At 40.5% G+C, this 22,218-nt stretch overlaps 1 protein-coding gene across 1 annotated transcript; it reads left to right on the forward strand.

Annotated features, from left to right (window-relative positions):
• The first annotated feature begins 1,721 nt into the window (after window positions 1-1,721).
• tmem44 (transmembrane protein 44) lies at window positions 1,722-20,769 on the forward strand. The gene is made up of 9 exons (XM_051676172.1): window positions 1,722-1,939; window positions 2,025-2,139; window positions 3,381-3,471; window positions 4,123-4,283; window positions 8,625-8,711; window positions 8,945-9,115; window positions 11,867-12,094; window positions 12,302-12,445; window positions 19,628-20,769. Exons 1-9 carry the CDS (start codon window positions 1,803-1,805, stop codon window positions 19,805-19,807), a joined length of 1,314 nt encoding a protein of 437 aa, XP_051532132.1. The 5' UTR covers window positions 1,722-1,802; the 3' UTR covers window positions 19,808-20,769.
• Window positions 20,770-22,218: the final 1,449 nt, after the last annotated feature.

Raw genomic sequence — 22,218 nt, forward strand, 5'->3', positions numbered from 1 at the left:
GAGTCAATCGCTACAGACCTCCAAAGTTCATGTGGCCTTCAGATTAGCTCAAGAACAGTGCGTAGAGAGCTTCATGGAATGGGTTTCCATGGCCGAGCAGCTGCATCCAAGCCATACATCACCAAGTGCAATGCAAAGCGTCGGATGCAGTGGTGTAAAGCACGCTGCCACTGGACTCTAGAGCAGTGGAGACGCGTTCTCTGGAGTGACGAATCACGCTTCTCCATCTGGCAATCTGATGGACGAGTCTGGGTTTGGCGGTTGCCAGGAGAACGGTACTTGTCTGACTGCATTGTGCCAACTGTGAAGTTTGGTGGAGGGGGGATTATGGTGTGGGGTTGTTTTTCAGGAGCTGGGCTTGGCCCCTTAGTTCCAGTGAAAGGAACTCTGAATGCTTCAGCATACCAAGAGATTTTGGACAATTCCATGCTCCCAACTTTGTGGGAACAGTTTGGGGATGGCCCCTTCCTGTTCCAACATGACTGCGCACCAGTGCACAAAGCAAGGTCCATAAAGACATGGATGAGCGAGTTTGGTGTGGAAGAACTTGACTGGCCTGTACAGAGTCCTGACCTCAACCCGATAGAGCACCTTTGGGATGAATTAGAGCGAAGACTGTGAGCCAGGCCTTCTCGTCCAACATCAGTGTCTGACCTCACAAATGCGCTTCTGGAAGAATGGTCAAAAATTCCCATAAACACACTCCTAAACCTTGTGGAAAGCCTTCCCAGAAGAGTTGAAGCTGTTATAGCTGCAAAGGGTGGGCCGATGTCATATTAAACCCTATGGATTAAGAATGGGATGTCACTTAAGTTCATATGCGCCTAAAGGCAGATGAGCGAATACTTTTGGCAATATAGTCTATGTGCAAACGATGCCTTAAACCATGAAAAGCTGATGCCAACCAGGGATGCAAACTACTCAACTCTCAGCTAAAGTCACCTTTTCTGAAGCTAAATTTCCCAAACTTTTCTACATTTTCCTTATTAAAATCTCTTGAAATGGCTACTTAAATCTTAAATACTTAAAGCTTTAAATACAACAACAAATTGAAAATAAATAACTAATAATTTTATATATATATAAATATATATATATATAAAATTGAACATAAAAAACTAATAGTTTAAAAGTAGATAAATGTAAATATATCAGCATTCAATTATCTTATATGCTGAAGTAATTGGGTAACTTTCTTAAGCCATCTTTACACTGCAAAAGTGGCACAGAAGCTGCATCTGAAGTGGCATATATACCAAGAAAAGGTGTATTAACACAGACTGTTTAATGCTGCTCAGAGGCTGCATAAATGCACTTAGGCCTAAACAGCAATTACAGTTGCATAAAAAAATATTTATGTTTTAAATGTAAAGTCATGAATATAGAAATTTGAAATGTATGAAAATATGAAATTACACTTAAGTATTGAACTAAATAATGACATTTATGCTCTATCATGCTGATAAATGTGTTACATTGCAAGGAAATATTCTATAAATATATAAAATATGATATTTTGACTTTGTATTAAGAACCCAATCTTTGAGGGTTATTTTTATGTATTAAAATATGATTTAGAAGTTCACAGTTGAGAAGAATTGTCTGTCTTTCAGCAAATAAGATGGGAAAACGTCACAATGCGTCATTAACATTTATGAGCCACGTGTGAGACAGGTGTGTGTGTGGGCGGTGCCTAAAAGCTACAGGTGAGATGATTGACGGGCGGTTCATTTCCACTACAGCTGGCAATTAAACATTTGAATCCTCAATGTGTGACAGCAGAAGTGAAATCTGTGGATAAAATGACAGTCCTCGACACTGTCCACCGCTGGAGTCCAGAATTTGTCAAAGTTTGCCTTTCAACATATGAAGACAATATTTGCATATCGGCTGCCCTGATCATCTCGTCTGCTCTGATATTACTGGTGTCGTGTTCACTGTAAGTGTCGTGTGATAAAACACGGTTTTTACCGTTATTGGGAATGTTTGCAGCATTGTGTTTCTCTCAGTCTTATTTATCACAGCTGCAGCACGAGAGGTGGGCATCAGGGCGAAGAGGCGGCGGGCACGGTGTATTGTTTCGTGGGTAACTTGTGCAGCGCAGTTGGCGCTTTCCTTTCCAACCAGTTTAATTTTCAGGTGAGAAAATTGGCCTTTTCGTTTATCATTAAACACTCCACGCGAGTCAGAATCGTGACGCACAGGAACCCTCTTAGAACTGCTTGAATGCATTGCAAGTCACAATTAAAGGCACACTCTATTTTTTAACTTGTATAAAAATGTATACTCCTTAAATTAACTTCAATTTTGAAGCACTCACATGACATGAAGACTCTGTTTAAATCCACATGAAGAGGGTCCCCTCATGGGGGCTGCCATGTTATGATCACATGACCAGCCGAATGCTATTTGCTTAATCTTTGTAACAGCCCTGGTATTGGGCACTTTCACTCAGGGATTAATCATGACTGACTGTGCATAGTGAATTTCTAAAATGACACCGGTTACTGAAAACTATTGCGTTTGAATGATGCTTCATCCACGCCACTAGGTGTCAGTATGTCAGTCCAAGACGGCATTCAGAAAATGACTCTGTGCACCTTTAAAAACAGTTACTGCGCTATTTACCTTTTGAATGGCGAAATATCTCTGGCGAAGAAGGCATGGCGGACATTGAGCGCGTGTGAACCCAGCTAAAAAAACGAATCGTCACGCAGCCTTTTTATTTTATTTTTTTCCTCCCTTTTTCACCCAATTTGGAATGCCCAATTCCCAATGTGCTCTAAGTCCTCGTGGTGGCGTAGTGACCCGCCTCAATCCGGGTGGCGGAGGACGAATCTCAGTTGCCTCCGCATCTGAGACCGTCAATCCACGCATCTTATCACGTGATTTGAGCATGTTACCACGGAGACATTGCATGTGTGGAGGCTTCACGCTATTCTCCGCAGCATCCACACACAACTCACCACGCACCCCATCGAGAGCGAACCACATTATAGCGACCACAAGTAGGTTACCCCATGTGACTCTACGCTCCCTAGCAACCAGGCCAATTTGGTTGCTTAGGAGACCTGGCTGGATTCAGGTGTGATAGTCAGCGACACTATCTCTTTTAAATGCGCCACATTTTATTCTCTGTGAGAGTGAAGTTAAAATGAAATTTGCCACTGAAATGATATGCTTGTCCTTTTGTTGATATTCAGTGTAGCTGTGTACAACACACCGCCCACACGGAGTCTGTCGCGCAAAATTCATGATTTGCGCAGATTCCCCATTGAGATGACTGTATTCCACCCATGGAATTTCACAGTGCGGCGGTGAATGTGAAGGTGCCTTTATCATTGCATTTATTGCAATCGTGTTCTCTGCATCTGTTGCAGATTTTTATGGCCTCATATGTGGCAATTTTGGATGTCGTCCAGTTCCTGACAATTACTTTCTCCATGTATTTATGGTCTCAGTCAAAAACGGGTAAGGCTTTGGCATTCTTTTGATATATACAGTATATTACTGTACTGTGCGAAAGTCTTGGGCACATTGGATGCATCACAAAAACATCTTAAAACACTTATCTTCTGCTTTAGTGTATCAGTAGGAAATATCCATTTTCGATTTCCAAGCATTCCTTTTGCAAATAGAATAGATGTAGAACAAAGAGTCCTGCAACAGATGACACATCTCAACATCACTGAGTCAGTCTGGGATTATATGAAGATACAGAAGTAACTGAGACAGCCAAAATAGAAGAACTAAGGCAAGTTCTCCAACCTTGAAAAACTGTGTGAGTTTATCTAGGAGAATTGGTGCTGTTTTAAAGGCATAGGGCGCTTACACTAAATATTCCATTTTTTTTATGTTTATTGCACTTTGTATGAAGTTAATTGATAAATAAAACTATTATTCATGACATTATTTTTGAAAACATTCTCACAGCATTTTCACAAGTGCCTAAGACTTTTGTGCAGTACTGCATATACAGTATATCAGGTGTATAATAAATGATGCTGTCTGATTGTGATGTGTATATCTAAAATGCATTTTTGATGTCTATCTGCCTGTCCATCCGTCTATCCATCTGTAGCATAATTACCTCAACACTCATGCTTTTTTAATATGCCCAAGGAAAGAGAATGAGAATGATTACCAGGAGGAGGAGACAGAACTTTCTTGCGGTGTCTCTCTTGTTTGTAATGGGGGGCAGTTTTTACCTGCGTTCAGCTGTCCCCTTGAGTCCCACAGGAATATCTCCAACCAGGAGACGACTACTCGGTGTCTTCCTTAATGTAAGTAGAGTGGAGTAGTTATGAATGTGCAAGTCAACTTTAAAGGAATATTCCGGGCTCAAAACAAGTTCAGCTCAATCGACAGCAGTTGTGACTTAATGTTGATTACCACAAAAATAATTTCTACTCGTCCCTGCTTTGCTTCAACCCTTGTGTTATGTTCATTTGTGCTAACACCTTTTTTTGTTCCTGGTCGAAAATGACCGGCCCACTGAAATTGTTTAAAATCTCTCATATTGCATATATTATCCCAAGATATTGCATTAAATCCTTTTGTAAAATTATTTCTAGTAATTATGACAGGTTTTGTACTTCTTTTTGGAACATTTCTTAAAAAAAAATAATAATAATATATATACACACACACACACACACACACACGCACACACTGATCAGCCACAACATTAAAACCACTGACAGGTGAAGTGAATAACTTGTATTATCTCATTACAATGGCACCTGTCAAGGGGTGGGATATATTAGGCAGCAAGTGAACAGTCAGTTCTTGAATTTCATGTGTTGGAAGCAGGAAAAATGGGCAAGCATAAGGATCTGAGCGACTTTGACAAGGGCCAAACTATGATGGCTAGACGACTGGGTCAGAGCATCTCAATAACGGCAGGTCTTGTGAGATGTTCCCCGTATGCAGTGGTTAATACCTACCAAAACTGGTCCAAGGAAGGACAACCGGTGAACCAGCAACAGGGTCATGGGCGCCCAAGGCTCATTGATGCACGTGGGGAGTGAAGGCTAGCTCGTCTGGTTTGATCCCACAGAAGAGCTACTGTAGCACAAATTGCAGAAAAACTTGATGTTGGCCATGATAGAAAGGTGTCAGAACACACAGTGCATCACAGCTTGCTGCGTATGGGGCTGCGTAGCCGCAGACCTGTCAGAGTGTCCATGCTGACCCCTGTCTACAGCCGAAAGCGCCTACAATGGGCACATGAGCGTCAGAACTGGACCATGAAGCAATGGAAGAAGGTGGCCTGGTCTGATGAATCACATTTGTGGACGGCTGGGTGCGTGTGCATTGTTTACCTGGGGAAGAGATGGCAGCAGGGTGCACTATGGGAAGAAGGCAGGCCGGCGGAGGCAGTGTGATGCTCTGGGCAATGTTCTGCTGGTAAACCTTGGGTCCTGGCATTCATGTGGATGTTACTTTGACACGTACCACCTACCTAAAGATTGTTGTAGACCATGTACACCCCTTCATGACAACGGCATTCCCTGATGGCAGTGGCCTCTTTCAGCAGGATAATGCACCCTGCCACACTGCAAAAATTGGTCAGGAATGGTTTGAGGAACATTACAAAGAGTTCAAGGTGTTGACTTGGCCTCCAAATTCCCCAGATCTCAATCCGATTGAGCATCTATGGGATGTGCTGGACCAACAAGTCCAATCCATGGAGGCCCCAACTCGCATCTTAAAGGATCTGCTGCTAACGTCTTGGTGCCAGATACCACAGGACATCTTCAGAGGTCTTGTGGAGTCCATGCCTCGACGGGTCAGAGCTGTTCTGGTGGCATGAGGGGGACCTACATGATATTAGGCAGGTGGATTTAATGTTGTGGCTGATCGGTGTGTGTGTATATACAGGTGCATCTCAATAAATTAGAATGTCGTGGAAAAGTTCATTTATTTCAGTAATTCAACTCAAATTGTGAAACTCGTGTATTAAATAAATTCAATGCACACAGACTGAAGTAGTTTAAGTCTTTGGTTCTTTTAATTGTGATGATTTTGGCTCACATTTAACAAAAACCCACCAATTCACTATCTCAAAAAATTAGAATACATCATAAGACCAATAAAAAAAACATTTTTAGTGAATTGTTGGCCTTCTGGAAAGTATGTTCATTTACTGTATATGTACTCAATACTTGGTAGGGGCTCCTTTTGCTTTAATTACTGCCTCAATTCGGCGTGGCATGGAGGTGATCAGTTTGTGGCACTGCTGAGGTGGTGTGGAAGCCCAGGTTTCTTTGACAGTGGCCTTCAGCTCATCTGCATTTTTTGGTCTCTTGTTTCTCATTTTCCTCTTGACAATACCCCATAGATTCTCTATGGGGTTCAGGTCTGGTGAGTTTGCTGGCCAGTCAAGCACACCAACACCATGGTCATTTAACCAACTTTTAGTGCTTTTGGCAGTGTGGGCAGGTGCCAAATCCTGCTGGAAAATGAAATCAGCATCTTTAAAAAGCTGGTCAGCAGAAGGAAGCATGAAGTGCTCCAAAATGTCTTGGTAAACGGGTGCAGTGACTTTGGTTTTCAAAAAACACAATGGACCAACACCAGCAGATGACATTGCACCCCAAATCATCACAGACTGTGGAAACTTAACACTGGACTTCAAGCAACTTGGGCTATGAGCTTCTCCACCCTTCCTCCAGACTCTAGGACCTTGGTTTCCAAATGAAATACAAAACTTGCTCTCATCTGAAAAGAGGACTTTGGACCACTGGGCAACAGTCCAGTTCTTCTCTCCTTAGCCCAGGTAAGACGCCTCTGACGTTGTCTGTGGTTCAGGAGTGGCTTAACAAGAGGAATACGACAACTGTAGCCAAATTCCTTGACACGTCTGTGTGTGGTGGCTCTTGATGCCTTGACCCCAGCCTCAGTCCATTCCTTGTGAAGTTCACCCAAATTCTTGAATCGATTTTGCTTGACAATCCTCATAAGGCTGCGGTTCTCTCGGTTGGTTGTGCATCTTTTTCTTCCACACTTTTTCCTTCCACTCAACTTTCTGTTAACATGCTTGGATACAGCACTCTGTGAACAGCCAGCTTCTTTGGCAATGAATGTTTGTGGCTTACCCTCCTTGTGAAGGGTGTCAATGATTGTCTTCTGGACAACTGTCAGATCAGCAGTCTTCCCCATGATTGTGTAGCCTAGTGAACCAAACTGAGAGACCATTTTGAAGGCTCAGGAAACCTTTGCAGGTGTTTTGAGTTGATTAGCTGATTGGCATGTCACCATATTCTAATTTTTTGAGATAGTGAATTGGTGGGTTTTTGTTAAATGTGAGCCAAAATCATCACAATTAAAAGAACCAAAGACTTAAACTACTTCAGTCTGTGTGCATTGAATTTATTTAATACACAAGTTTCACAATTTGAGTTGAATTACTGAAATAAATGAACTTTTCCACGACATTCTAATTTATTGAGATGCACCTGTATGTCTATATGTACACACACACTCCTGGGCAAAAATAATAGTCCAAGCAATGGACTCCACAACAAATCATTGGTCAGGACATTAGCAAAAATTGAACAAATAGATAAAGTAACTTAGTTTTTCCATTTGATTTCTTTAAAGTGTAAAAAGAAATAATTATGCAATGAATTAACAACCATTTACTTTATGTACACAAAATAGGTGTCTTTCAAACACTTAGAATCTAAACTCTACAATGCATAAAGCTGATCCAACCAATTCATAAATAATGCTTTTTAATTTGCTGACAAAATAGAACTGTTCCGTTATAATTTGCAATATTTATCATAATTACATAATCTGTAATCACAATCATAATTTTTAGAATTGGTCAAAACATCAAAGATAAGAGAGGCATGTGTTAAATATCATTGGAAAGGTCTGTTAACACATTTGTTTCACTCTGAGACCAAACTACAGTAAGTATTTGTGGATGAAATCCCCACGAAACACATGAATATAATAAACGTCTTTTTGTCACGTTTTTGCTTATTACTTTCTGAAACATACATGTGACTTGGAAAATGGCATATCGTACCTTAAAGCAGAGGATCCCGATTCAAACCAGCCCAAACACAATGTAAATTGATGTGTAGACCTTGAAATATTTCTCAAAGTGTACATGAAAAGATGATGCAGAAGAGGGCGCTCAACACATGTTGAGGACATGCTGTACACATGTCAGAAGACTTTGTGTGTACAAGCACACATGCACATATATGCTCATCTAATGGTTTGACATGCTCCTAAATGCTCAATTCTTTTCTGAGATTTTTTTTATTTTTTATCTCACCATTGACTTCCATTGTAAGTGTCTCACTTTCTTTTTTTTAAAGAAAACGAGGGACGAGTCGAAACTCATTTTTGTGGTAATCAACATTATGCCACAAATGCTGTTGACTGAGCTTATTTTGTATCGAACCCCAAATATTCCTTTTTACAATTTCAGACCTTGGAGGATTTATCCTGCCTAAAACCTTGTACAAAGGATGTATGCACTTGGTTACCATATCTGATAGCGTATGTAAACTTGACTGTAAGGAGATATGCAAAGCACTGAAACTTGACATCATTTTAAGCAAGGTGGTTGCGTGGACTTTGCATGTTTGTTTTGGAAACAGGACCATATAGAGAACCTCGGTTATGTGCTGGGTCTGCTGTCTTTCACGATCAACTGGACGGCTAAGTTTCCATTCTTTCTGAAAGCAGTAAGGGACATTTTTGCGCACTTGTGTGATCTTATTCACTATTGTTATCACCTCATTCCAACACATTTTCATATCTGTCCTGTTGTTTACAGTAATAAACTATAGTTTTGTGTACATTTCGTAATGACAAATAACCGCATGCATTTATTGTGGACAGAACAAACCAACGTCATATGGTGAGTGTAAAGACACGTTGTAAACGCTGATACATTCAGTATTTTCTGCCTTTCCAGAACAGAGGAGAGCATAGTTCAGTTGCACAGGTGTCTTCTCGAGTTCTGTGTTGTCTTGCTGGAACACTTTATGGATCTGCAATACTTCTCTATGACGTGCAGCCGAGAGCGATCATCAAAGCAATGCCCTGGATACTCTCGGCAATCTGCTGTGCTGTCCTTGATTTAGCTGTATCCTTTTACGCTGGCTGTGAGCGAATCTCTGTGAAGCTCAGCGGTTGGGCTTGTGCACCAGCGGTGAAAAGAATGCATTTGAACATGTTGCTTGAGTGCTGCTTTTATGCCTTAATATGCATTGCTCATACTTTGTGTTTAACCTCCGTAAACCCCCGTGTGACTGCAGTGTGCATTTTCCATTTCCCTTTTTGATTTGTAACTAGTAGCCCTAATAAACAAGCAAAAAAATTTATTTCTCAGGGCAAATAGTTTTCCTAAAAATGTATGTCCACATATGTGGACAGCGGGACAAAGTTGTGAAATTTTAGGTAATACCAAGCTATAGATAGTATCAAATGGTTTATTATGCATCTAGAAGTGTTGGTTATTCATGTTTTTGAGATGTTATCGACATTACAGCTGATTTTCTGTAAAGTTGAATAAATTATTCTGATTAAAAGTAATGACCAGCATCATCCAATCACTGTCAATCATGTTAAAATAAAATGATACATTATAAATTCTGAATCTATGTACTGATTATCATTGTCACATGTCTGTCAAACATGTTGAGTGATCCAAACATCATCTGCAGCCTGAAACTGAACTTTTGATCAGATTTTAGGAGTGAATGCACTTAACTGCATAGAGAGCTATAGGATGCTCCCTTGCTCCCTATTTAGTGAATGACTTAACCTCCAGTGTGCTGTCTGTCTGCACTGGTCTCAGAACAGTTTGAAATGCACCTTATTTTCGTTCTTACTCCATATAAAGCCTCTAAAAGCAACATTTATCAGCTTTTGCATGAATACATCTATTCTCAATGTGATAATACACAGTAAATATATGAAAGCATTTACTAATGTTAATGAATAGAACCGTATTGTACAGTGATAACACAATTAAATAATTTTTATTAAAATGAAGAAAAATGACCCAATGCTATTCAAAATAATTCCCATGTTTTTCAACTTTTGAGGGAACATGGTCCTAATTTCCACATATGTGGACTTTGTTTTTATCAGCGCACTGACACGAGAAAAATGAATGGATTTTTTAAAGTGGCATATCAAACGAAACTAGAGACTCTACCCTTTACAACTAAACAGGTTTCAATCAAAAAACTTTGTTTCTTACCAGAGGCACTTTTGTTCGCTCTGTGCCCATAGGAGCGCTTCATGGAAATCGCCGTCACTCTTTCGTGTCACGTGACTCGTTGCGGCAGAAGTTTAACCCTTAAATGACAGTATGGAGTCTTTTGAACAGTATTCAGTTGGATTCATTTCATTTAAATGATGCGTTGCGTATAACGAATCCAAAATGCAACGTCCACACATGTGGACACGGAGTTTCACGAGGTTAAACTAATCCTATGTGTTAAACATAAAGGCTATGTATTATACGTTTTCCCCAGAAAATGTCAAAATCTAGTATTGACTTTAAAGGTATTCATTTGGCTCCAGGGTTTGCATGGTATGAAAGTATGGAATACCCAGTATGGAAAGCACCATGTCTGTCGTATGGAATGAAATATGTGCCATTGGGACTTGAACTTGAATTTGCAGTTTTGAACTTGAATTACATCAAACTTGTAATCTAATAAAAATGCATCTTCCAGCCTGTTTCCCAATCAAATTAATTACATCTGGAGTTTGCATCAGGGCAGAACAAGTAACTTGCGCTGGAGAGAGGTGGTGGCTCTCGATCAGCCGTGATCCCATGCTGGCACCATTTCACAGTGGACCCATCCTCTTCCATATGTGAACAATGAGCTATGTTGTGATTGGTCAAGAAGGAGTTCGATTACATACAGGCTCGATTGCTCTTTCGGAGTACCCCGGAGTCACCTGAATCGGTGTATTAAAATGTTTTATCTGAATTCGTGCCACGTACATTTGAATTTCAAGTTTGTTGTAATTCAAGTTCAAAACTGCAAATTCAATTTCAAGTAAACATGTTCAAATTCAAGCCCTAAAATTCAAGTTCAAGTCCCAGTGGCACATATTTCATTCCATACGACAGACATGGTGCTTTTCATACTGGGTGCGTTTGATGTGGATTTGGTCTGGTGTCGGACGCTCTTATCATTCCGTCGAACCCCCACACATTTCCATACAACTGCCGTCATCATAAATGTGAGAAGCATCACCATGTGTGATGGATGTCCAGGATGAGACGAATGTTTCTGACGGTCGCAATCATCTTTATTTGAGGAGTAATGTTTTTGCTGCGCTGCTTATGTTCCAATGACACTCATGGTGCTCGTGTGTTGTTGTGCAACTGATGATGTCGTTATGGTTAAATCAGCAATAATGCATGCACTATTATTTGGCTTCCTGATTAAGTGCGGACCCAAGCACAGGTTGTGTTCTCATTCATGCAAACACTTTCACAAACCCTAACCACCTCTTTCAGGTAGTCTCGGGTTTGGCACCATGGTCCGCTTTCAAGTCTGAAAAATAGCATTCATAATACCAGTTTATTCATGCAAACTGTACTCTGATTCGGACTAAACTGCCTGTTTGAAAGGCCTCATAGTCTCTGTTAATTTGCATAAGGATATGCACGTAACAGAATGGTGCTTGTGCAAAATTGAAATTAAAATTCATTAATGCTTAGTAGTTGAAAGGTGGGTCAGTTAACTTAAAGGTTGTTTGTTCAAATATAATTTGTCCTGTGCATGATGCCCGTACAGTGTATGATGTTCTCCATCCTCTAGTTGACACTTCCTGTACCTTGTGGTTCTTTAACTTTTTAATCTTTCAGATTGTAGTTCTGGTCTGTTACAGATCCAGCCATAAGCGTCCCTCTGTACGGTCTTTAGACTCGGATACGGAGTCTTTACTCGGAAACTCTTCAGCCGCGGGTCAGATGTGTGACAATACTGTTAATCGCTGCATAAAGGAGCACCGTCTTCCCTCGACGAAATGCATCTCTCCCAGGGGCACTGACATGGGACTCTACATGGATGTCAACATACAGCCAATGAGGAAGGTTTGCACTTTTTAATTTCAATAGATATGTGGAGGATCTCTTGGTGATTAAAGGGCGACAGATTTGAAGAAATGGTGACCTGTTACAGCACCTAAAACTGTTAAATGTCAGCAACTCTTAATTTGTAGAAAGTGTGTGATCCTTCTGTAATGTATGGTGTATCAAAGTCCTGGTATACTGAGGTGATATGGCTGTTACCTCTTGCAGGTGTGTTTGAAGGAAGTGACGATCTCACGGGACGGCCCATCAGAGACTCTTCCTATGAAGAGGACAGTCAGGGTGGTGCGTGTGGATGAGCAGTGCTCCTCTGGCAGTTTAACGGATTCTTCTTCAATTGGCTCTGAACTAGAGGTCAGAACGCTGTTGTTCTTCACTTTAAAAGGCTGTAAATGAGGCCTGTGGTGTAAAACATATTTTATCGATAATAGCCTTAAAAATATCGCAATATCCAATTATATCGTCAATCCCTCTATTCACTAAACAGGAAAACACGTCTGTGTCTGTGTGTGTCTGTGTCTGTGTGTGTCTGTGTCTGTGTGTGTCTGTGTCTGTGTGTGTCTGTGTCTGTGTGTGTCTGTGTCTGTGTGTGTCTGTCTGTCTGTCTGTGTGCGTCTGTCTGTCTGTCTGTGTGCGTCTGTCTGTCTGTCTGTGTGCGTCTGTCTGTCTGTCTGTGTGCGTCTGTCTGTCTGTCTGTGTGCGTGTGTCTCTCTGTCTGTGTGCGTGTGTCTCTCTGTCTGTGTGCGTGTGTCTCTCTGTCTGTGTGCGTGTGTCTCTCTGTCTGTGTGCGTGTGTCTCTCTGTCTGTGTGCGTGTGTCTCTCTGTCTGTGCGCGCGCGTCTGTCTGTCTGTGCGCGCGCGTCTGTCTGTCTGTCTGTGCGCGCGCGTCTGTCTGTCTGTCTGTGCGCGCGCGCGCGCGTCTGTCTGTCTGCGCGCGCGCGCGCGCGTCTGTCTGTGTGTGTTTGTGTGTGTGTGTGTGTGTCTGTCTGTCTCTGTCTGTGTGTGTGCGCGTGTCTGTCTGTTTGTGTGTCTGTCTGTGTGTGTGCGTGTGTCTGTGTGTGTGCGTGTGTCTGTGTGTGTGCGTGTGTGTGTGTCTGTCTTTGTGTGTGTGTGTCTGTCTGTCTGTTTGTGTGTGTGTTTGTGTGTGTGTCTGTCTGTCTGTGTGTGTGCGTGTGTGTGTGTGTGTCTCTGTCTGTGTGTCTCTGTCTGTGTGTGTCTGTCTGTGTGAGTGTGTGTGTGCGTGTGTGTGTGTGTGTGTACAGGTTTTGCTATACTTGTGAGAACATTTCTGGTTATGAGGATCTTTTGGGTGGTCCTCACAAGGGAAATAACATATTAAATGATGTTTTATTGAAAATGTAAAAATGCAGAAGGTTTTTTGTGAGGGTTAGGTTTAGGGGATAGAATCTATAGTTCATACAGTATAAAAATCATTATCTATGGAGGGTCCTCACAAGTATAGCAAAACCAACATGTGAGTGTGTGATAGAAGTACAGCTCAGAGTTCAGTTCATCTGTCGTAATGCTAAGAGCAGTGTAAATTTGCAAGAGGATGTTACAAATAAATAAAATAATATCTGAGCATGGCTGATGTTATGAGGGCGACGGTCGGTCTGCGCACACATTCATACACAGTACATGTGCGCTCGTGTGGTCTGTCAATCACAATCTCACTTGAGTTACTCAACACAGCACAAATCTGTCCAGTCACTTGAATAGCTCATCAGAGATATGTACTCATCATGATAACAGTATTTATAGGAATACAAGTTTTTCCTGCAGTGACAGCGTTGACGCCTTCATGCAAATACGTTTTAGTGATCTACAAAACACAAAGGGGGTGAATAAATCTTTATGACTGAAGGGATTTTGGTGCTAATTTTGGATATCGCTTTTGAACACGTCTCTGGTGTATGTGATGTTGAACACTCGTGGTGTTTGTTAGTTGACAATCACAGTGACAACAGAACTGATCTATACTGTTACACCCCTTATGATTAAATAATTACTAAAAGGGACAGTTCACCCGAAAATTTTAATTCTCTCATCATTTACCCTCATGCCATCCCAGATGTGTATGACTTTCTTTCTTCTGCAGAACACAAATGAAGATTTTTAGAAGGATATTTCAGCTCTGTAGGTCCATACAATGCAAGTGAATGGTGACCAGAACTTGAAAGATCCAAAAAGCAAATAAAGGCAGCATAAAAGTAATCCATAAGACTCCAGTGGTTTAATCCATGTCTTCAGAAGTAATATGATAGGTGTGGGTGTGAAACAGATCAATATTTAAGTTATTTTTTTACTATAAATCTACACTTTCACTTTCACATCTGTAAGTGAAAGTGGAGATTTAGAGTAAAAAAACCAAGGACTTAAATATTGATCTGTCTCTGATCCACAGAGCTGAGATATTTATTCAAAAAAATATCTTCATTTGTGTTCTGCAGAAGAAAGTAAGTCACACACATCTGAGATGGCATGAGGGTGAGTAAATGATGACAGAATTGTCATTTTTGGGTGAACTATCCCGTTAACTATCATTCCAATAATCTTACTATAAAAATGTGATTTAAAAATGTATTTACTGTGTATGTAATCATACAAATTTAGAGTGCGGCCCTCGGGGGTACAGGAATCCAGCTTTGCGGCCCCTGACCTTTCTGAAGGTGAGCTGCCCTGCTCTAGTGCATGTTTACATGGACGAACAATTAAAAACAGTGCAGATGTGTGCGAAAACACGTCCAGGACATGTTAATACTCAAAACAGCAATAAGCTGTCCTGTGCAAGCCCCCTTTGGTGCTGATGAATATTAGGCCCGTCTCGTTCTCTCCTCTTCACCTTTCTGACTGAGCGCAGCGGGCGGGTCAAGGGTGATGATGATGTAAAAGTAGATGTAGATGTCTCGCTGAAGAGGCAGTCATGTACTGATGCATTCATCTGTGTGACGTCACAATTTAGAGAAAACCCAAACAAACCATTTTTGCAGCTGGCTTTAAATAAATACTCTTTCTGAAAGTTCTGAAACTTACAGTATGTTTTTATAGTACAATGATCACTTGTCAAAATATCAAGGAAATTTGTTTAGTAAATATTACTGAGAGGGAAGCTGCAGACAGTTGAAGAACTTATCTAAAAAAAGGGACAGATGATTGTAACCACAATAAGTAAAAAGTGAGATGATTGCAATTCCAATCCACTGTGTTACTGCAAACAGTTGCGAAAGAGAAAGTAGGTTTGGCTTGTTTCTTGATTGTTCTGCTGTTAAAGATCTGTGATTTTCGGAACAGGGCAGGACCTTTCTGCATAGGAAGTGGTACAAAATGCTTGTTCAGTCTACTGGAGATTTGGCCCCCTGCTCTGCTATTTTAAGAGGGAGTCTGTCGCCTGCCTGATGTACAGAGAACAGGCAGAGGGGTGTTGTTAAAACTGCTGAGGGGTTTAGTCGTCAAGCACTCTTCAAATGAAGCTCCTCTTGCCTTAAGGGAATAGTTCACCCAAAAACCTGTCAAGACCTGTATTACACTGTATTCACTTACTTCCCACTCAAAATCAAATCACTTTATTGTCACACAGCCATATACACAAGTGCAATGGTGTGTGAAATTCTTGGGTGCAGTTCCGATCAACATAGCAGTCGTGACAGTGATGAGACATACGCCAATCTACAATAAACATAAAATTAACACAACACAATTTAAACATCTGTTATACATAATTAAACTCGACTTAAAACATCAAATTAACACAGCACAATTTAAACATCTGTTATACATAATTACACAACTTAAAACATCAAATTAACACAACACAATTTAAACATCTGTTATACACAATTACACTCAACAATATACAATAATAACATACATTGCACAGTATACAATATGCTGTTTTTGTTTTTTGTTTTTTTTTTTGTTTTGTTTTTTACTATATAGATACTATATAGATACACATTATTCAATAAAAATTAAAATATATATGAAAAAAGTATATATATAGAATGTACAGTATTGTACTGTATTGACATTCAGGCTGTCGGTTGATAGTCAGTTGTTTCACTGTTCTGTGAAACACACAAAGAGAAATTTAGCAGTTTGTCCTGGGGGGGGGGGGTGCTGTTGATCTCCAAAAAGGTCAAAAAAACACAAGTACCACACAGGTAGTCCATACAGCTTTTCACCCATATTTTAAATAAGTAGGGTGTTTTGGTCACTTTTGTGGCCCTGTTTCATTTTTTTACCCCTGGTTTGTACCATCGTCAAAGGTCGATGGCGATTCTGATTTTAATAGCTATTTTGGCATTCATTTTACATTCTAAGCTTTCAGTGTTTTACTGGAGGGGGAAGTTGTCTTAGCAGAAGTAATTGATGATAGCGTCAGTGTTTTTTTTTATGCTTTTTTTTCTTCATTGAACTTAAAGATACAAAAGGCATATTAAGGGTAGCTCAGTGGCAAAATACGCTGACTACCACCCCTGGAGTTCGCTAGTTCGCTAGTTCGAATCCCAGGGCGTGCTGAGTGACTCCAGCCAGGTCTCCTAAGCAACCAAATTGGCCCGGTTGCTAGGGAGGGTAGAGTCACATGGGGTATCCTCCTGGTGGTCGCTATAATGTGGTTCGTTCTCGGTGGGGCGCATGATGAATTGAGCGTGGTTGCCATGGTGGATGGCGTGAAGCCTCCACACGTGCTATGTCTCCGTGGCAACGTGCTCAACAAGCCATGTGATAAGATGCACGGGTTGACTGTCTCAGATGCGGAGGCAACTGAGATTCGTCCTCCACCACCCGGACTGAGGCGAATCACTATATGACCACGAGGACTTAGGGCGCAACAGGAATTGGGCATTCCCAATTGGGAGAAAAAGGGGAAAAATCCAAAAAAAAAAAGATACAAAAGGCATAAGGAAAAGGTCACATTTCCACAACTGATTGGACAGCTTTTGTGACGTATGTTTTGCGATAGAACTTGCCGATCATCCAAAACGGTGCTGGCTGCTGGGCGAAATGTGCTCATTGGTCCCACTTTCCCTTAACCTATCACTGAACATTTTGAACACTTGAGCATTTTTGTGTGTTTTTTCCAGTATTCTGGAAATATGCTCATCAGACCAAATGTTAATAAGGAACTTTACCTCCTCATTGCTCCATGTTTGCCTTCAGCTCATTTTGTTTTGCGTACACCGCTCTTACCGCTCTATCAAATCACATGATTTTTAGGGTCGCATCTTATGACATCACATCCTGTTATTGGTCCTTTTAGACGTCTTTGATCCATGCTATGTTCATATATCAATCGAACCGCAACAGAGTTTGTTTGGAAGCGGACCGAGACCCGCTATTCAGGCACTAACAGAGCAATCGCACCAGAGTTCATTTTAATCGAACCAAACATGCCAAGTGTGAACACACCCTAAAAGCAAATCCTAAACAGTCAAAATAGTCTCTTCAAAACTGGGTAGGGATTAGGACATTGGGGGCCCAGAGACAGCCAAAGTAGTGGGATCTGAAGGATCTTCTTCCAGAAGATTAAACTATTTCATCAAGACTTCATCAGTCGAGGGCACTTGGATATTAATATTAAAAGATCAACAGTTCGTTTTGAAGTTGAATGAAAGCAGTCCAGTTTATGTGTGTTTAAATATTTTTTACATTCAGAATATATATGAATGGGACATAGGAGGCCTTTTGACAGATAAAAACACTGTATGGGGTTTCAGAAGTCTGAATGAACCATTTTTATATTTTCCTTAAAGTGAGAATCTACAAACAAACAATTTACATAACAGTGAAGCATTAAAATACTGTTTGCTTAATTTCAGTATAAATAGGATTTCCTTGCCACCCATGCCATGATGACATCTGATGAATTTTTACAAAATTAGAACAACTATCTGTTTATTATGAAAGTCTCGTAACATGCTGATTAAACTCTAAAGGCGGCACGTTAACTTGTCCTGACACAATCCTGGCTTTGCTGAACCGTCTGAATCGCACATCAGTCCGATAACTAGCACAAAGATTTGGATCTCGGTCCGGATTGAATTGTCCTTCGGTCCGGATCCGGACTGAGTCCACCTATTGAGTACCCCTGATACAGACCATTTCATGGACATAAACGATAACAAAGGAATTACAAAGCTGCTGTGCATGTGGTGTCATTCATTACTGGGTTTTTAAATAATACTTTGAGGCAACAACTTTTATCAGAGGACATCGAACGTTTACCTGAAGTGACCTGTTCAGATGTGTACCATCTGTCGTACTTTAGATGTATGCTTACAGTTATTTCCTCAGCGGAAAGGTCTGTAATATTTGATTGTTCCCATTATAATTAATGAAGCTTTTAACACTGCAAGTGCATGACTTGCAGTTTCACTCATTGTAATGGGAGCAATCTGTGAGGTCACTTAGAGCCTGTAAACAAACATAATACTGACTAAACCAGCCAACTCGACTCCTACCAGAGATAAAATGTGTGCAACATATCCTACAGTTGTTAGTATCCGGTCTTGCTTCACTGCTGCAGTTTATTCGTCCATTTTTTTTTTGTAAATCTAATCATTTAAATCTTCATTAGTTCTAGGCAGAAAAGGAAGCATCCAGCCATCGAAGACACAGTCCAAATTTTAATGCTGACATTTGATGAAAATCATGTTATCGGTACTGCTGCAGGTCACTAGGAATGAATCGCCTCCCGCTGTTGATTTGAGACAAGTTTGACAACCAACTGGAATAGGGATGCATCAGTCTGATACCTGGATCGATCGTCTCCGTTACGTACGTTTTTGATCGGGTCTTGGTGTGACGAGCCCAAATCTGATACTGTGTGTTAGTCATGATCATGCTCCAAAAATGAAAGCACCATTTGAAGTAGTCCTTTTGACTCGTGCATTTTATTTAGTCTCTTGAAGACATACGATAGCTTTGTGAATTTAAAGGCTCTGTTTAATAAATAAATATATAGTCTGCATGTGCAGCGCGCTTCAGTAAATGAGCGGTGCTCTGTTGACACACTCGTAGCATGCACGGTTTGACACGCAAGATGAGTGCTCCACACAAACTACATTTCAGATGTACTGTAGATGCTCAATAGTTCAGTTCGCTTATAACGTGCATTGAGACTTTTAATATTACTGTTTTGCTGTTGCATTATCCAGTAGGCTATTAAAAGATAAAGTTTTCCTTAAAAGGCTACACATTTTTTTATGTAATTGTTTTTCTAGATTTCTCTGTTTTAAAATGAAATGATTTGTAATTAGATGTTTTTGTTTCTTTAGATGTAAAGTGTACCCCCAATCAGTTCCACACAGTGAGGTAAAAATATCCTAAACTGATTAAGAAAAAAAACTGGTATCGGGTCAGGACTGGTATCAGGCGATACTACAGGGATCGGGAGAGAAAAAATAGTATCGGGTCATCCCTGAGTTTTCTAGGAACAAATATGTCATTTTCCAAACCAATGAATATCAGGATGAAATGGCCTATACTGTATGCATTGCCATTCTTTTTAACACATGTTTTTCTTTCATCAACTCAGTGGGACTTTGAAGCAACGAAAGCGCAGTGGATTCCAGCCGCTGAAGATCTGCAGACAGTGCAGTCGGTTCCTCTCCAGGATTGGCGAGTGAGTTCGGGTTCAAAGTCAACCAGCAGCCCCGGCTCTCTCATCTGCCTCTGCAACCGCGCACAGCTAGCTGAGAAGTTGCCGTTGAAATAATCACACAACTAAACTATGTACAAGTCAAATGGCCATGTAGTAATTGTGTAGATTTTGTCTGTTCAGTTGGAGGTTAATAAAGTAACTGTGCAATTCATGTTCATCTTCTTAGATAATGGCATAATTTGCATCACAAACAAGCTTTTTATGGAGCTCCTATTACCAGACATGTTATTTACCTTTTTTTTTTATATGCCACTGTTCACTAGCCTAGCACAGGAGGTGATGTCATGCCAAGTCTCAGAGAGCTGATACTTCAGAAAGCTGATCTCATGATAGATCTTTCCTCGGGCTGACTAAAGGTTCTCAGCCCTTTCCCTGTCATTCACACAGAGCGCTTTTTCCATTGTTGTCCCCTTCCATCTCCAGAGCCACAGGACTGATTAATGGGATGGCTCTGAAAACCTTATCGGCCCTGTTGTTTGCATAGACGATACAGAACATTGATGAATGATGGGAGGTGTCACATTGACTGCCCTAATAAAAACAATATCACCCTTTCACAGGCTCGCCAGGTCAGGAGGTAATTTCCTCAATTTCTGCCAGTTTATTTGAGCTGGACTGGAAAAGGCCCAGCAGTGTGAGATGAGGCGCAGACAAGACGGCATGTGTTCTCTTTGAATCAGATACAAAGAGCACAAGTCTGTAGACTAGTGAGGACAGTCTTGTTGGATATTCCAGAGACCTCCTCAAGAGTCTGATAGCTGGACAATGTGTCGAGTAAATTATTTCAAGCGCATAAGGGCATTTCTTGTCCTGGTGGCTTTGTGTCGGGCATATGGCCCACATGGATCCTATGGCCACAGAAAGATTTCTGCATGTCCATGTCCATGTCATATTTCACACCAAAATATAAAAGTTATATACTGTTAAATATATATTGTTTATTCTTTATTATATAATGAATTATATTTGAGCTTGTGTACGACCATAAAGATTTTTGCATTGTGACATTACACTCACTGACCAGTTTATTAGGATCACCTGTACACCTTATTCATGCAATTATCTAATCAGCCAATCGTGTGGCTGCAGTGCATAAAATCATGCATATACGGGTCAGGCGCTTCAGTTAATGTTCACATCAACCATTAGAACGGGGAAAAATGTGATCTCAGTGATTTGGACCGTGGCATGATTGTTGGTGCCAGATGGGCTGGTTTGAGTATTTCTGTAACTGCTGATCTGGGATTTTCACACACAATAATTCAGAATGCACAACATGTTGAACCTTGAGGCAGATGGGCTACAATAGCAGAAGACCACGTTGGGCACATTATTAGGACCATAGTGTTCCTTAAAAAGTGCTCAGTGAGTGTACTTTCATGAAGATTAAGCAAGCCCCATTCTCATTAGCGTAATATAAAAATGTTATATTTTTAATAATATTTATATTTAATAGTATATTTAATCATCTCAATTCTCATTTCAATATATATATTTTTTTTAAATGGGATTGTTCACCCAAATCTCATCATTTACTCACTCTCATGCCATCCCAGATGTTCATGACTTTCTTTCTTCTGCAGAACACAAATGAAGATTTTTAGAAGAATAGTTCAGCTCTGTAGGTCCATACAATGCAAGTGAATGGTGACCAGAACTTTGAAGCTCCATAAAGTACATAAATTCAGCATCAAAGTAATCCATAAATCTCCAGTGGTTTAATCCATGTCATCAGAAACATAAAAAATTAAGTTATTTTTTGTTCTCTTCATGTTGTGCCTGTTTAGTTTCATGTTCACATCTAAAAGTGAAAGTTAAAGTGTAGATTTATAGTAAAAAGGGACTTAAATATTGATGTTTCTCACTCACACCTATTATAATGCTTCTGAAGACATGGATTAAACCACTGGAGTCTTATGTATAACTTATGTTTCCTTTATTTGCTTTTTGGAACTTCAACATTCTGGTCACCATTCACTTGCATTGTATGGACCTACAGTGCTGAAATATTCTTCTAAAAATCTTCATTTGTGTTCTGCAGAAGAAAGTCATACCAGTGGCGATTTCTCAGGGCCAGCAAAGCCTTCTCTGCTGGTGTAACATATCTATTAAATATTTTTTCATTCTCATTGACCTTTTTGCCTATGTTTTTGCAATCGCTTTCCACTCCTAATTCATCTACAAACGAATAGCAAAAAACGAAAAGTTTATCCAATCAGAATTTATTCCTCGATGCTTGCAAGTGAAGCATGACGACTGTTTCACATCACATGCCTGAAGCCGAGTTCGTTAGTCGAAGCAGCGCGTGAGTCTGAGCTCCACCCCCTCAACCATGCAAATGAATGCACATCTAAAGTCAGATTGACTGATTCATCAGCCAATTAGATTGATTCATTTGTTCTTGGTGGGTGTGGTCTTTAGGATATGTCCCGGTTGAGGCCTTCTATAGCTGGCCTTGAGTGACG

This window comes from Myxocyprinus asiaticus, chromosome 37 (assembly GCF_019703515.2).
Source record: "Myxocyprinus asiaticus isolate MX2 ecotype Aquarium Trade chromosome 37, UBuf_Myxa_2, whole genome shotgun sequence".
NCBI classification, from domain to species: Eukaryota; Metazoa; Chordata; class Actinopteri; order Cypriniformes; family Catostomidae; genus Myxocyprinus; species Myxocyprinus asiaticus.

Excerpts from the sequence above, each read along its gene's own strand:
- tmem44 (XM_051676172.1), top strand. The coding sequence starts at position 1,803 with ATGACAGTCCTCGACACTGTCCACCGCTGGAGTCCAGAATTTGTCAAA. Across the intron at positions 3,472-4,122 it reads ATGGTCTCAGTCAAAAACGG|GAAAGAGAATGAGAATGATT; the intron begins GTAAGGCTTTGG and ends AATATGCCCAAG. Across the intron at positions 12,446-19,627 it reads CAATTGGCTCTGAACTAGAG|TGGGACTTTGAAGCAACGAA; the intron begins GTCAGAACGCTG and ends TCATCAACTCAG.